At 39.3% G+C, this 16,577-nt stretch overlaps 1 protein-coding gene across 3 annotated transcripts in view; it reads right to left on the reverse strand.

Annotated features, from left to right (window-relative positions):
* The window catches only part of LOC128743425 (active breakpoint cluster region-related protein), a 395,975-nt gene that overhangs the window by 71,935 nt on the left and 307,463 nt on the right, over window positions 1-16,577 (reverse strand). For 2 of the 3 annotated variants that reach the window (XM_053840018.1, XM_053840002.1), the window contains exon 2: window positions 10,952-12,131. In XM_053840018.1, the coding sequence (XP_053695993.1) occupies window positions 10,952-11,266 (315 nt within the window). In that variant the 5' untranslated portion in view covers window positions 11,267-12,131. The remainder of the gene's footprint in view (window positions 1-10,951; window positions 12,132-16,577) is intronic. The other variant, XM_053840009.1, reaches the window with a different exon arrangement.

Below are 16,577 nucleotides of genomic sequence, written 5' to 3' on the forward strand. Positions count from 1 at the left end.
CACCTTTTCTCGACGGTTTATTATGTTAAATGTAGATTGACAACAACATCGGCTACAGTTTCATTATCCTTTGAATGTTACGATGTTTCCTTGCAAATCAACGTGATTTTTAAGCGTAATAATAAATTTTCTTGCATGTGTCCCAATTTTGCCTTCATCAAACGATTTTCTTGTCAAAATTATTAAGAAAGTTGATTTACAAAATAAGCTTTTACCGAACGTTAGACGCAAATAAACAAGTTTTATGGGTTTCGCAGCATTGATAGAAACTTACTCTGCTCAATAAGTGAATAAAATTGGGTTTTTATATCACAAATTGCCGATAAATTCGTAAGTTCAATAATTGGCCGTTTTCAGGCCCAGGTGTCCAGGCCCACAGTGGGTGCTAAGGTAATCCTCAAGTATGTACATGTAAGTGGCTTTGTGCACAAGTAAAACAACTTGACAATAATGCCAATGTAATAATGAAAAGAAGTCAAAACAAAAACTATGCAACAATTGGGCGTGCGCAATTTGAAGGTTATTTTGGTGTGCAATCATTGCGTGCAGAGTTGCTACGCAAAAAACGTATTTTATACGGTTTTTGTGAGGAATTCCACACAGATGTCTATGGAAACATATTTTATATTAGCCTATTGGTATAGTAAGGGGTTTTGGCAAAAAAAATCTGCTTTTATTGGTTTAAAATCATCAAATTACTGTAGACGAATGCAATGCTATGCAACAATGGGCAATTTACCCTACATAACAACACGAGCAGTTTTTTTTCTATTGCGGAAGACTACTACCTATGAACGAAACTAACTCACGCGTGTTATTTTTGTCGTCTATGTCAACCAAACAAAATATCACAGCCACTCGGTATCTTCAGTTCCTAACCTACACGCAAGTACATAGTACCTATATATACGAACGCCCTTCGTCGTCGACTTGCGATATCTTATCAGTTTGTTTGTGAAACAGCTCATACAGTGTTGTTCAAAGGTGTACACCACCAGTGGGCCCAACTGAAACGACTTTTATTTAGCTGACATACTGGGAAAATACTGGAAATAAAATGAATGGTTTTCATTAGATAGTTGCTGCTGTGATGTGCTTCTCAGCCTGTTCTAAAAAAACTCCACTGGAACTTGGAGCATATGGGTCGATGGTTGATTTATTTATTTATTTATATTTATTTACTAGCTGACCTGACAAACTTCGTATTGTCACAAATTAACCTGTGTTGTACATAAATCATGAATCTCGGATGATCTCTGGCACAATCTCGAGTTTTGCAAGTTTTTGTGGAGTTCAACCTTAGATGATTCATTTTGGCAGTTACGTAACTATGAAAGCATCCCAGGTAAATAATAAGCCACTTCAATGCTATTCAAATGCAGGCCAATAAGCACTTAAGTCGCCTTAAATGCTACTTAAATGCTATTTTGGCAAAATATACAGCTACTTTACTGATAACCTTCTTATAGTACTGACAATGCTAATTGACAGCTAATTACCGGCACGAAGAATGAGAATACAATTTTGGATGCCAATTTACAACACCTATGCAGTCAAAAAGCTAATATACAACAACGTGCAGTATAAAACGCCAGATACGCTGATTTGCTGCTTATGTTAATGCTTATTAGTTACCAGGAATGGGTAGTTTAATATACAAATTTGCAATTTTTCCTCACAGTAAACAACACCTCTGTCTCCTCATTGCATAGCCAGAAAGCGGATAGTAATATTCGCCATGATTGTACAACATTTCGCCGAATATCATTTTGCGAAAAACCTTAAGCGCAATGTGCCATTTCACGGAAAACTTTTTTGTGGAAAGTACCATTTCGCGATCCTCTCCCTACTCGCTGTCGCTCGTTCCAGGAAACCCAAGTAGACCTAGGAAAACAAATGGACCTAGACATGATGATTTCTGCGGGGATTTGCCTCTCTCCAGTGGGCGGCGCTTCCGACGGCGGGTCGCCGGCAACACTCGCGGTCGTCTCGTCCTGAATGATCTAGTGTTACTATAGATAGTTTTTGTGGTCTTGTTATTGACTAATGTTTTATGGAAGAGTCTCGAATTTCTCGAGTCCGATTAATTTTTGAGTTTCGTAAAAATTTCTGTGTTATTTGTATGAGAGTCCATATCCCCCTACCACAGGGGTGAGAGGTCTCTAACTATCATAAAATAAATTCAAGACTCCAAAATCTCCCACATGCTAAATTTGGTTCCATTTGCTTGATTAGTTCTCAAGTTATAAGGAAATTTAATTTTTATTTGTATGGGAGCCCCCTCTCCTAAACAGGGAAGGGATCTTAATTCATCATAGAAAAAATTTCTGCCCCCTAACAGCCCCACATGCCAAATTTGGGTCCATTTGCATTAGTTCTCGAGATAAGAGGAAATTTGCATTTCACTTGTATGGAAGCCCACCTTCTTAAAGGGGAGATGGGTCATAACTCGCTTTTTAAAGAGAAGAGGGGTCTCAATTAACCATAGAAAAAAATCTTGCCTCCAAAACCACTTACATGAAAAATTTGGTTCCATTTGATTGATTAATTCTCGAGTTATAAGGAAATTTGTATTTCGTTTGTATAGGAGCCCCCCCTCTCAAAGTGGGGCGGGGTCGTAATTCATCATAGACAAAATTCTTGCCTCCAAAAACACCTACATGCCAAATTTTGTTCCATTTACTTTATTAGTTCTCGAGTTATGAGGAAATTTGTATTTCGTTTGTAAAGGAGCCCCCCCTCTTAAAGTGGGGAGGGGTACTAATTCACCATAGAAAATATTCTTGCCCTCGAAAACTTTCACATGCCAAATTTTGTTCCATTTGCTTGATTAGTTCCTGAGTTATGAGGAAATTTGTATTTCATTTGTGTAGGAGCCCCCCCCCCTCCTAAGGTGGAGAGGGGTCCCAATTCATCATAGAAAAAATGTTTGTCTCCAAAAACACCCACTTGCCAAATTTGGTTCCATATGCTTGATTAGTTCTCGAATTATGAGGAAATTTGTATTTCATTTGTATGCAAGCCCCCCTCTTAAAGCGGAGAGGAGTCATAATTCCCCTTCTAAAGAGGGAAGGGGTCTCAATTTACCATAGAATAAACTCTTGTCACCAAAAATACCCACATGCCAAATTTTGTTCTATTTGCTTGATTAATTCTCGAGTTCTGCAAAAATTTGTGTTCCATTTGTATGGGAGCCCCCCCTCTTAGTGGGGGAAGGGGTCTCTAACCATCACTAAAACCTTTCCTGGCCCCGAAAACCTTTACCTGCAGTTTTTCACGCCGATTGGTTCAGTAGTTTTTGATTCTACAAGGCAGATCCCGACAGACAGACAGAAATCCATTTTTATATATAAGATTAACTTTTTTAATGGGGCTTTCAACCGGTGTTGATTTATTTGATAATAATTAGAATTATAAGAATCATTCTTCATAACACATTCGGTATAGTAATTCATAACATCCTTAGATTTTAAATGCATAGGCTAGTAACTTGTCCGAAATTGTAAGAACAGATAAGCTTAAGTACTGAAGACACATAAAAAATAAGCGTACCGTGAACGTACCATATTCTGCGCAGCTCCTAATTCTGCGCATTTTTCTTTATATATGTATTTTTCAACATTGTGCATAACTATGGCCATTGTGTTATTTTTTTATAAATCTGTTGAATATTACGCCATTATTCACAAAAGGGCCATAATATTTGACAGCGAAATAAATTAAAGTGAAACTGAAAGTATTTTATATGTCAGAAAACAACGTCGTTAGCGCCAACGCTAAAACTGTCCTTCTAGAAAATTAACAAAATTATGATCGAAATTCTTTGCAATGATCAAATTACCCAGCATAATTAGAAAGAATAATTAGTTTTAGTCATGTTTTAGGCAAAAAGAGTGATTGCATGCCTTGTTTTCGTTGGAAAAATGCGATGCAGTAGTGCGCAGATTTAGGCACAGATTTTTTATTCATGTTCCAAATTCTGCGCAGTAATGTATCCTATGAAGAAATCGCGAAAAAATACGCAACTTCTCCCAAATGGCTGAGGTATAGAGGCATAGAAATTCAAGTAGAACCTTTAACTTGCATTGATTGGAATCCTGTGTTACGGCTCGGGGTCCGAACCTACGAACGCCAATTCATGGAACCATGTCTTCTGATTTTTTTTGACAGTCGAACTTCATTGAGCTGTCAGGGAGTGGGGAAGTGGTTTCTATATGAAAACACAATTGTTAATATTAGTCTAAAGTATAATGTTCAGTATAGAGAAAACCCGAATGAACTCGCCCTTCACGTTATCGACAATAAAATATTTAAAATAAGCCAATCCAAATGATAATAATGTTTCTGTGCCACCTGGACAGCACAAGAAGGCCAGATCATGGATTTAATCATGGTAATGGCTAATGTCAGATTTTTGATGTGCTTTCATCGTATAAAGACATAAACTACATGGTATGAATGTTTATTGTTATTTTTTAGGTGCGCAGAATTAGGAACAAACATGCGCAGAATTAGGAACATGGGCAAGAGAGTGCGCAGAATTAGGCACCATGGACAAGTTTACAAAACGAAAGATATACTCAATTGTTGGTCGACTTTTAATTCCCATGTTTTTTACTATATATTATAGACCGTAGCACTACATGTTGCTGCTATCAACGTTATCAATTTAACTCTAGAATACTTATAATAGCGGAGGAATCATAAAAATGTCTTAACTGCGCAGAATATGGTACGTTCACGGTAGTTTTATTTATTAATTTAGCATTTCATCAATTCAAAACAAAATCACAGGAATTTTATTTTGGGGCATATTCTATCCAAAATAGTTAAACTGTTATCAACAACTTTTCAAAAACTAGCCTTTATTGGCAAATTATGCTATGATTTTTTTTGCATTTTTTGTGACTTTTTTGCAGTGAGAAAAATGGGGAGTCTTTTCTGCATGCTTATACATTTGGTAGTAAACTTGGCTATACCTTAAAGTACGAACTGACCTACACTTGCTCTCAAATCGACATGTTACAGATATGTGGTCTTTTTGGGGTGGTCAAGCTTAAAAAACTTTAAAAGCAAACTGTTAAGTCAAGCAGTTCAGTCAAACTTTCCGGTCGAGCAGTTGAGTTGAGTCGAATAGTCGAATCGAGTAGTTCAGTCGAGCAGTTGAATCGCGTAGTCTAGTCGAGCAGTTGAGTCGAGTAGTCGGATCGAACAGTACTCGGGTAATTTTTCAAGTAGAGGTTAGGAACGAGTTAAACAGTGTCACCTGAATCAGTTGAAAATAAATGAGCCAAAAATACACTTTTTTACTCATATTTTCAATATCTTTTGACAAGGACATCATCATGAATCACTTAACCATAGTTTTAATTTTCACAAGCACAATTTGCTGTGTTTCCGACAGGAAATACGATGAATTAAAAACTGTTGTCCAAAAACGTACATTTTTCAGCTGCTGAAAACAATCGCCGCCTCGCTACTAAGCAATTCATCACATTTTTCAACACTGATTTCAGTAATTCTAACTATCGTGTTGCCAAAAGACTGATTCAATTCTGGAAATAAGAATTGTAAGTTTGAAATTAACTGAAACCTCCAATGGTGAAATTTCATTATCAAAACAACAGAAAAGACAGCTTTTTCAATAATTTTTGACGATTTTCTCAGTGATTTAATGAAGCAACGATGTCTTTCAATGTTATTTGCTGTCACAACACTGTTTAAGAGTCGGACCGTGTGCACTGCTATGTTTGCCTCTTTTGTTCTCCCACCATCCTTATGAACAGAGACGTGAGACGCCAAACACGCAGTTTCCCATAAGAACACTGGAGAATAAAAGAGACGACGAATACCGTTTGCCGAACGGGTGCGGTGAGTGTATGACCCGATAAACAATTTAGACAGACCAAAAATATCAAATCTATTAATGCCGATTAGTAGGGCGGATAGGAACGCGAACTTACTGAATAGGGGGAAAAGTTCGAGGAATTTTTCATGGGGGCGAAAAAAACTCAGATTTCAGGACTGCTTAAAAAAGCACCTTGAGGGTGAAAATATGTTCAGCCTGATCAAAATTAGTTCCATCGCTCCAAATTTTAAAGCGAAAAATTAAAAGTTTAGCTCAATAATAGTGTCTTTCAGTGGGAACAGCTTGAAGAATTAAAGGTAGCAAGAAGATTGGTATGCTGATATCCCTCACTTAGTCAACCCATCGCTTGTAATAACGTAAAACAATCAGAGACCCGCTTAGACTGCTTAAACCCGGTTCCTTAACCTATGTGACAATGAGAAATTCTCTTCGCGTCTTTTCTCTTCCGCTTTTCACGACTACATAAATGCATGAAAAAGAAAATTTTCAAAACATTTAGCTAACTAGTAACTCCTGTAAACGATTCAAGCAAAGCTGATGTGTTAAAATGCATTAGTATCGCCGTAAAAAACGGAAGAGAGAATACACGAAGAGAATATCTCATTGTCGCATAGGTCTGTTTGAAAAATTACCCGAGAATTTAGTCTAGCTGAGCAGTTGAGTCGAGCAGCCGAGTCGAGTGGTTAAGTCGAGCAGTTAAGTTGAGCAGTAAAATCGAGCGGTCTAGTCGAGCAGTTGAGTCGAGTAGTCCAGTCGAGCAGTTGAATCGAATAGTCTAGTCGAGCAACTGAATCGAGTAGTCTGATCGAGCAATTGAATCGAACAGTTTAGTCAAGCAGGCCAGTCGAACAGTCAAGTTGAGTAGTTGAGTCGAGCACAGAAATCGAGCAGTATAGTTGAGCAGTTGAACCAAGTTGTCCAGTCGAGCAGTTGGGTCGAGCTGTCAAGTCGAGCAGTCGAACCGAACAGTTCAGTCGAGCAGTCCAAACGAGCAATCAAATTGAGCAGTCTAGTTGACCAATTGAGCAATCGAGCAGTCCAGCAGTCGACCCATTGCTACAAAAGCATGACATCCTGTTAGGGGCCTGTTTTAATTTACCGATAAGCCTCTTATGACGTGCAGTCAGAGACCTGGTTTTGGCTACAGACAAGCCTCTTATATATAATATATATACATAATATATATATAGAAGATAGAAGATTCATTTGCCGTTGTCGGCAATTCAAAATGAATGAATGATTTAAATTTGATTCCATTCACTGTTGTTGCGAATGAATGAATGTAGAGAACAACACGAACATGAACGCAAGTGATTCGCTCGAATCGTTGGTTTCAAGTTCAGTTGGATATACTGAGCTCATTTCATCTGTATTAGAAACAGCAAAGAATGAGCAGTATAGTGCATTAATTCAGGCGTATTGCATAAATTGAATATGAGATTTCTAAGTACTGGCTGCTGGTGTTGAAAATCCAACGTAATACAGAATATAGTCCAACAGTGTTAAAATAGGTGATCTTGGGCCCAATTTATGGGTCTATTATGCAAAATTATGCGATACACAATCTTGTTTAAACCACAGTTCCTCCACATTAAGGACACTAAATTGTGGTACAAAAGTCGGTGATCATGGCACTCTACCGATCACTATTAACTGATCCGTTGTGGCCTCACATTATACACTAAACAAGTGATAGCTATCAAAATGGCACATTTACCAGAAAGTGTTGACACCTCAAGTTTAATACTTCTTTAAAAATACCCTTTATTTTGACGTCGTCGGCCCATAACAGCACAATATAAGAAAGAAAATTTGCTAATGAAGAGCCGAAACAAAACGAATCCCATATTACTCCTCTGAGGAACGTCGGTAAAGGTTTTTAAACACTTTGGAACGAGAAACACCAATATTAGCGCAAAACGACCGGTTATTCAGATAATTTTGTGGTCGTCCACTCGACCAAATATGTACTGCCCTGAGATCAGGATATGAACGTAAAGCGACACAAATAAAGTCAAAATTATTCTTTAGAAGTATTATTCTTTTTTCGTTTGGTGTATAATACGAATACTTATAACGTGCATCTTGTTATTAAAATAACATAACTTACTTTTTTGTAATGACTTTTCAAGAGACGAAACCAATGGTAGAAGAAAGCAATGAAATATTACGTGTTTTTCAGTATCACCAGAGCGAGACAAGACGTGAAGGAAAACGAGCGAAAATTAGATAACGGGAGGGAATTGAAATAGCACTTACTAAATTCGTATTTGTTCCTGTTTTACCAAGCTAGGAGATCTGTGGGTTGAACCAAGCCATGATCATAATGGGAACCAAATATAACCGGATTCAAACCCAATTTTTTCCCAGGCCCTGTGTTTCGCCGATATTTCATAACCTTTGAAGCTTACAAGACGAGTAAAAAGGAATCTCGCATGATACGCAATAGGACAATAGCAATCACTACTTGGTCAGGTGAGGCAGAATTCAAAGTGTTCAATAAAACGAGTGTACTTCTCAGACTCTGGGTAAGAAACTTACTCATCAAAATCACTAACAACTAAATTCAATCATGGCGTTCATAATCGTTTGTTGAGAGTATTTAACGGCATCTAACGATGTTAGGACACAGTTAGCAGAATCAAGTGCCCGCCAGTCCACGCGGGAGATAGCGGAACCGATCCCTTCTTAGTCAGCGCGTCGGAAGTCCCGAGTATTATTATTTTTTTTAACTAGGAACTCAACGACTATGCCTCCGAATTAGTCCGTGTGCTCATCGATGCTACTGATGTGATTAAAAAGACGCCAGATCCAATAATAGACGAATAGTAAGGTCATTGCCCAAGATCGGCGTGTTATAAACATCGTGCGTTGTCGAGTCATACCACGGTTAGTACAATAACATTGTAATCGTACTCACTTAGGAGCCGAAAAATGGGTCCATATTTGTCTGCAATCCTCGTACGTTTTGGTAATATAGGCCTACGGTGTGAGTATTTCTCATGACGTTCTGTAGTTCAAACTGTGAAGTTTGATGAGCTTACTCGTGGCTAGAAGCTCCAAGAGGAAGCATATTAACGCAGAAACTATTGCTTTGGAAGGAAACAACTTTAGAAAATGTAGAAGTACTGTCAAAAGGGAACATGCTTGGGTAACTAAGTTGGAAACTCTCAATGGGGTGGGACCGAACACAGGAATGGAAAGACTCTGATGATGGAACAATGGTTTTCATTACACTTGCTAATGTGCGTTGCGTTAATGGAGATGAACTAATAGAGATCAACTCGACTGTCAGATTTATTCGCAGAACTTTTATCGAAAGAGTGAATAGGAGCAGTGAAGCATCTCGACGGTTCGTCTGGAGCGTCCGTAATGCCAAAGGCATAGAACGGATCAGTAGAGTATTTTGAAAGCCTGGTTTTTCACGCACATGCGTAAGACCGGTACGTCCGATGAAACTTGATGGCAAGGTACGACCGGGCAGGTTACCATAATAAATAATTAGTTGCAGCCCAGTGTTCGATCGACCGATGGCAAAATCGGGATGGTGCCTAGTTTTTTTTGCTCGAAATCTCTAAATACAAGACTTTATGACCAGGTTCCCGTATTCAAAACAGAATTCCGAAATTTCACGCCCATCTCGATTTTGAACAACATAAAAACCATTGCGCATTACGTATTGCGGTAAAAACACAAGCATTATTTTCCAAAATTCTGGACAGACACAACAAGAATAATTACTTTGGTGAAGAAACGTTTATTACGGCTACAGAGTTGATCATTCCGTACCGTCAAGGAGCGTCGCAGTTGGTCTTAGAGTAACCCTGAAGCGCTCATTTCGACGACGGTTTATCGCAGGTTCATTGATTCATGTACTTTCTTAGAAGGCTTTTCCAACTATGCGAATATGCGAATTTTTACTGGAACTGATTCCCATTTCAACAAACTTTTGGTCCTGGATTAGAAATTTCTAAATTTTGACCAGCTGTTTGATAATAAATCAAAATGATAAAAACAACAGAACTGATAATTTTACTTTAACTCTGAAGTAGATGTTGACTTCGGGTACCAAGGATAAACGGAAAAATTAAATCAAAACATCAGCACCCCCTGGCCGGTCATTTAACAACAATCGCAAAACCAGGGAAGCCATAAATGTGTAGAACGATTATCCGTTGCACACTTTGTCACTCACCAGGATGTTTTTTGCCTACGTTATTTGCATGCGAAGCCGGCTAAAAATTGCTGCACAAACTTGCTAAGTGATCCTTTTCTGTTCTGTTTCAACGCAACGGTGCACAACATCATAGCATAGCGAAGGTCTTGGACATAAAAGGAGAAAGAAGGTCACCATGTTTTTCAGCCAGGCAAACCAGGCAGGTACCCGGCGGGCATCTGTAATCTCTTTCACTTTGCGATTCATTGGGTTCTACTATTATACTGACTGAATCAATATGGGTAAGTTGAACACCATCGGTTACACTTTGAGTTCTCTCTCTCTCTCTTCGTGAAACCGTTGATCCGTTAAGGGATAAAAATAAATAGGCTTTAGTATATTATGGCTCCCGTCGAGGACAGTGAAAGATGAATAAAAAAAAGGTTTCACTTTGCTGCTAACGCAGCGAAACAGTGACAAAAACAAATCCGTCAGTACCTATCTACTCACGAACTGACGAACGGCTTTCGATGGTTTATGTATTCAGTGCACAGCCGATTCCTCAAAATTGTTGTGGTTATGGGTTTATCAGCTTTGCGTATATTGATTCGCGTCTCCGTGTTTTTTGCGCATTTGTCACATGATTGGACAATAACGGTAATGCATGGGATTTGCTCAAGTAGATTCTTATCTCTAGGTGTTACTTTGATCTCTATATAAAAATATGTTCTCTGTAGGAGAAACTTTCCATTGGAAAATAAAACAAAATCAAACATGTTTGATTTTGTTGTACATATAGCAGCTCATCCTGTAACATAAGGAAATTACATTTAAAAGCCTTGTAACATTCTTGCTACAAAGCAACAAGATTCAATTACATCACGAACAATCGTTTCATTTGTCTTACATAATAAACCTTCCCTTACCTCGGTAGTATCCTCCGTTTTATCCTCGTTTTCCTCTTTGCTGCTGGCTAGCAAATTGGCAGCCGAGGCTGGCGTATTCGCTTCGAACAGTGCCGAAGGATCTCCGCCAGCATCCCGGTATTTCTCCACATCGCTCAGCAACCGTTCCAAGTATTCTACATATAGGGTTTCCTGTTCTAGCTCTTTGGTAAGCTCAGCAATTTTTACCTTATGTCTCGCCAAACTGGCTCGGACATCTTGCTCCCAGGCGTCCGAGAGTGAACTTTGCGGGAACCGTTGAACCCACATTCTCTGGAAATCACTGAACACACTCATGATTTTAATGAACTGCGTCTTTACTTTGCGCCTTCAATGCGTTGCTAACACTTAAGCTTACGTATTCTTTCACATTTGTGACGAGAACTATTCCAATATCAACGCATATTTCCGAATGGTAAAACTAAATTCACCATGCACTATCGGGGAAATGAATCTGAGATTGCCAATCACGCTAGATATTAGTTGGTCACACTCGAGCACACACTAAACACTTTTCTGCGAAACGAAAACATGCATACAAATAACACTGAATGAAGCTCGCATATCGACTTCAGGAAAGACCGCTCCCCACATTTCGTTTCTGACTCCAAACCTTACTAGCAATACACAGAAAACCGGAAACAAAACAGGACATTAAACCCGGTATACTTTTATATGCATTGATTTCCAGGGTCACACAAACACTGTGGCAGCAAAATTTTTCCTAGAAAGTACTACAAATCTGCACGATTGGAATCAACAAAACTTTGGAAGCACTGTTCGACTGTCATCATGGTTTCTAACTTCTACTTCTAATGTGAAAATTTAATCACTGCGTATCCACACTTCTCGTTTCAGGGCACGACGAAGACAACTACGACGAACACTGTCATTGGTATATACTCAAGAGCACTTCAAGTGAGCAACATATTTTTTTGCTTAGTCGTTTCTTTTAGCGAGTTTCTCCCGAGTGTAGTAGGCGAAATGCATACACTACTCTCTTCACATGTTTCCATCGACCGAATGCGCCTTAACTCTTCAGCCGTACGCCCTCGCTCCATGCGCATACTACCAGCATGTTGCCGAGTTATTCACCAACCACTCCTTACACTGGTCCTGTTTCAGTTTTCTTTAACTTTACTTCTGTACATATGACGATGATCTGCAAGTAGAAGAAAAAGAATGCCATTTAAAAAAATCTAAGCTAAGCTTGGTCGCGTGCACTCAATACACGAACACCAACCAACTAACCAACCAACCAACCAACCCGACCAGAACATCAGTGAGCTCCTCTTCCCGGAGGCCAATTTGCCAGACATACGGAATCGATTTTCCGACCTCCACCCAACCGCACCGGTGCCACCTCTCGCGCGGACAGAATGGTACTCATAATGCACTGCACTGTGTACTATTGCTGTTGTTGTTGCCGCTGCTGCTGCTGCTGCTGCATTGGAATAGTCTGGCCCTTTGCGAACAGTACAGTCGTGCACTGCATATTATGTGCTTCAGTCTGGCCCGAGTAAAAATAGGCAGGACAAACCGGTGTCAAAATTATAGTCATATATCCTTACGAACTTTAGACGAACATTTCGATAGATAGAAAAAATATGGATAATACTACTGAATTGTGCCATTAAATGAGAAAAAAAAACCACTGGAAAAATAGTCTACGAGAAATGTTAGAAAATATGTCACTTCGTCATATGTCATAAGATTTCTTTCGTCTATTATGGACAGATAGCAAACGTGATACAAAAAACTATGTATGTATTCGTTGAGTTGTCTGTACCAGTTGTACTGCCGCTGGAAGCATATCTGTCCCATGTTACAAAACACGAAAATGAGAAAATCGCACTCAAAATTGAAAATGTTTTTTTTTCTAAAATTTTTTAGTTTTGATGCTATTAATTGTCTCTCCTTAAGAAAATGTTGAAAAACTTCAATCAATTTTTTATACAACTTGAAAACATTTTATATGAAAAGCAAATATATATGCAGTGAGACAAATGCGTTCATTTTTCCAGTGGGACAAGTTGTCTTCAAATTTGTTCGGGTTTTTCTAATATAAACACCATGTTTTCGATTCATATTTTAAAAGTACATATAGAATTATTTTTTTTTAATTCTATATTAGAGAGGTTTTCAGCCTGCGGCTGGTTCGCCTCTTTCTATATAGAATTATAACGTTAGACAATAAAATGTAACATGGGACAATTATACTTCCACCGGCAGTGTACAACTTCCACAAAAAATGGAAGTAGTTAGAATCACAACTCAAAACTGCAAATACCTATTACGAGCGTCATTATTTAAAACAGAAAAAAAAATTAGGAGGGCTTTTATTCAAAATTGATGCACAGTAAAATTTTGAATGTTATTGGTATTAAAGTTAGTTTTAACGCTGTGTTTTTTACTTAAGCGGTCGAGCACTACATGTGCAGCTCAACTCTTTCCAATGTCTTTCCTCCGCGTTCATCAATAAATCGAGCGTACCACAGGGTAGCTATATAGGCCTTTTGCTTTTCTCGTTGTCCTTTGAAATTATATCTCACCATTCGGTGCATCGAAGACTGCCCTAACTTGCAAAAGCTGATGGATATTTTCGTTAACTGCTCGCAAGAACTGGCTCGCCATAAGCATAAAAAAGTGTCAAATTATGACATTCCACCGAACTATCAAGCCAATATTGATCGAAAACAACATTGATGGTCAGGTACTCAAAAGATGTCAACGAACTGGGCAAAGCAAAGCAAAGCCTAGGTGCTACATTCCGTTATCGAAACTTGACCTTCTGTTTTTATACGACAGACTTCGTAGCCAGCTGTTAGAGTGCAGGACAATTGCAGGGCCAGTTGCTACGATCCTATTGACTCTAACAGCCTCTCCCAGTCGAGATTCGAACATACGACGACTTGCTTATTAGGCCAGCGTCTTACCTCGGAGCCTACTGGGCATTGTTCTTAATACCAAGGTCAGTGTTAATGCGAATCTTTCGACTGTCATGTCTAGTTTAGTCTTCTTATCAACTTGCCAGGGCTATAAAAATTGAACGACTGCAGAAGAGATTCATTCCTTTAGAATTACGTGATCTTCTTTAAGGTGATACTGTGAACCTTCCTTCGTATCCTGATCGTTGTCGCGTCATCGGTCTTGGTACCTTAGAACGACGCAGAAAAATCCAGCAAGCTGTATTTATCGCTAAGGTGCTTGATGGAGAAATCGATTCTTTGAACATTCTTTCGTTGCTTGGCTTTCGTGGCTCTTCAACATTCTCTCTGTTTCGTGGGATTACAACCTCAGTCGCAGCGTACAGCATTTGGATTCAATATCGCTGCTTGAATACGTGCGTTTTTCTTCGGTGGAATATTTGCTTGAATTCGGTGAATCTTCACAAATATTTTAAAATAAGATTTTTAATAGTAGAATTTGTTCGAAGCGAAGTCACCGAAGTCCTTCAGGGTGAAAGTGAAAGCAGCTTCGACATACGTGATCGACCGTTTTCCTGCCAAAGGACACAAATTGACGCCGCAAGTCAGATCTGTACCATGTGAATGTTTTCGGCAGTGTTGCAGTGCATAAGTATCCCTTTAAAACTCTTGTTCTTATTTCTTCATGCACTGCAACGAGTTTTTGCGAGTGTGTGTTTAGCTAACAGCTACAGTCGTCCCTCACCGTTCATCGTTGCAGCCCGATCTGATACCGATTGTTCGCGACGGCTCGCACTCCCGCCCGTGAGCAGGGTTGCCACATGCACAGATTATTCTGTGTTTAACAGATATTTGAAAGAAATCGCCTGTACAGAATCTGTATGCATAGAATACAGAATTTCGTCATATTACACAGATTAAACAGATTTTTGAGCTTTTACATGAGAGTGAAAGAGACGGAAATAGTCAGCAAAATGACTCTCTATCTCTTTCACTCTCATTGTTTTGCATTGGACAGATTTTTGCACAGATATTTTTCCTCGCCGTGCAGATTGTCAGATTTTTCCAACAAAAACACAGAATTATATGTGGCATCCCTGCCCGTGAGTAGAATCGAGGGCGAAGATGAAGAAGAACAGAAAAAGTAATGCAATATTGGTATCCCAGCGCGCCATCAGCCCCACGTGCAGCTGATTCCCCTCGAGTTTTTTTGACTCGGAAATAAGCTATGCAGGAAGACGTTGTGAGGATGCGCATACGCGAGTGTGTCGGTAGCAGAATGTCTGCACACAGCACCGGCGGCTGTTTATTTTACGCCTGCGTGTGCGGTGTAAGCGTTGAATGCTATGTTTCTCATACTCTTTCGCGTGTCAGCAGGCATGATTGACTTGTCGCTCAATTCGCAACATTGGTTTTCGCCACAGAGTCACATGTCACACATTCCTAACCAGAAGCGGAGAAATCAAAGCAGTGCGTACTGGCGGGTTTCAATGAGTAAAGCAAGGCGTACCATTTTCGTGATTCAGCCTCTAGACACGAGCAGTCAACAACTCCAAAGTTCGAACTTTCGTGAATCTGGATTTCCTCGACGATGGACTTTGCGGAAGCCGAAGGAACCAACCGAGTCTGATGATCACTAGTCAACCGATGACAAGCCAACGGATTCCGAGGAGTCTACCCAGGTAACCAATAAGCATTTCTAATGCAATTTAAATGCAAGCTAATAAGCATTTAAGCTGCCATAAATGCTACTTAAATGCTATTTTGGCAAAATAAGCGGCTACTTCACTGCTAGCCCTCTTATAGTGCTGACAATGCTTATTTGCAGCTTGTTACCGACAAGTATTCAAATAGAATTGTGGATGCCAATTTAAAACAGTTATGCAGTCAGAAGGCTGATAAACAGCAACCTGCAGTATAAAACACCAGGGATGCTAATAAACGATTGATTACTGCTTATACAAATGCTTATTTATTAGTTATCTGGGTATCGTTTTACAAACACACACAAGCACTGACAATTCATCGGATGATACTGTTGTTGACGTGACAATACTGGCGCTCCCTCCGCGAAAATCTTCACATCCACCCATGTCACAGATATTGAGGCGCAGCGGTCGAGAGCGTGCGATTTCTGGTACAGGGATACCTCGATATAAGATAATTTAGAATTTCAAAAAGTTGTCTAATATCGAAATTGTTTTATATCGAAACATGATTTTTTCAAAAAAATTAGCATTAGCGGTCACCAATTTTGCTCTGTGTTGTGTGTTTACGTTTTTATTGTTTGAGCTATTAATTTTTTACAATTTTTAGGGTTATTTTGAAATTCATGGCGCCGAATTTGGAATGGAAAATTATCTCTGGTATCGTTACCAGCTATGTCCAAGAAATTTGTCTTATATCGAGGTAAAAATCGTCTTATATCGAGGTTATTTTATAACAAGGTTGTCTAATATCGAGGTATCCCTGTAGGTACCATGACTTTCTGTTCACGAGCAAAGAGTCTCCGTTGCATAATTCCCCAATTCAATTTGACGCAGCTGGTCTGAGTGCCGTCCAAGAAGGACTCACGGTGAGCAAGTGATGGGGAACGAAAAAGACCGGTGATCCCCAAACCCCAGTGGAAGCGTTACGAAGTGACAAGGAGTTCCAGTGGCAGGCCGCTATGGACGAGGAAT

The sequence above is a fragment of the Sabethes cyaneus genome, chromosome 1, assembly GCF_943734655.1.
Source record: "Sabethes cyaneus chromosome 1, idSabCyanKW18_F2, whole genome shotgun sequence".
NCBI lineage: Eukaryota > Metazoa > Arthropoda > Insecta > Diptera > Culicidae > Sabethes > Sabethes cyaneus.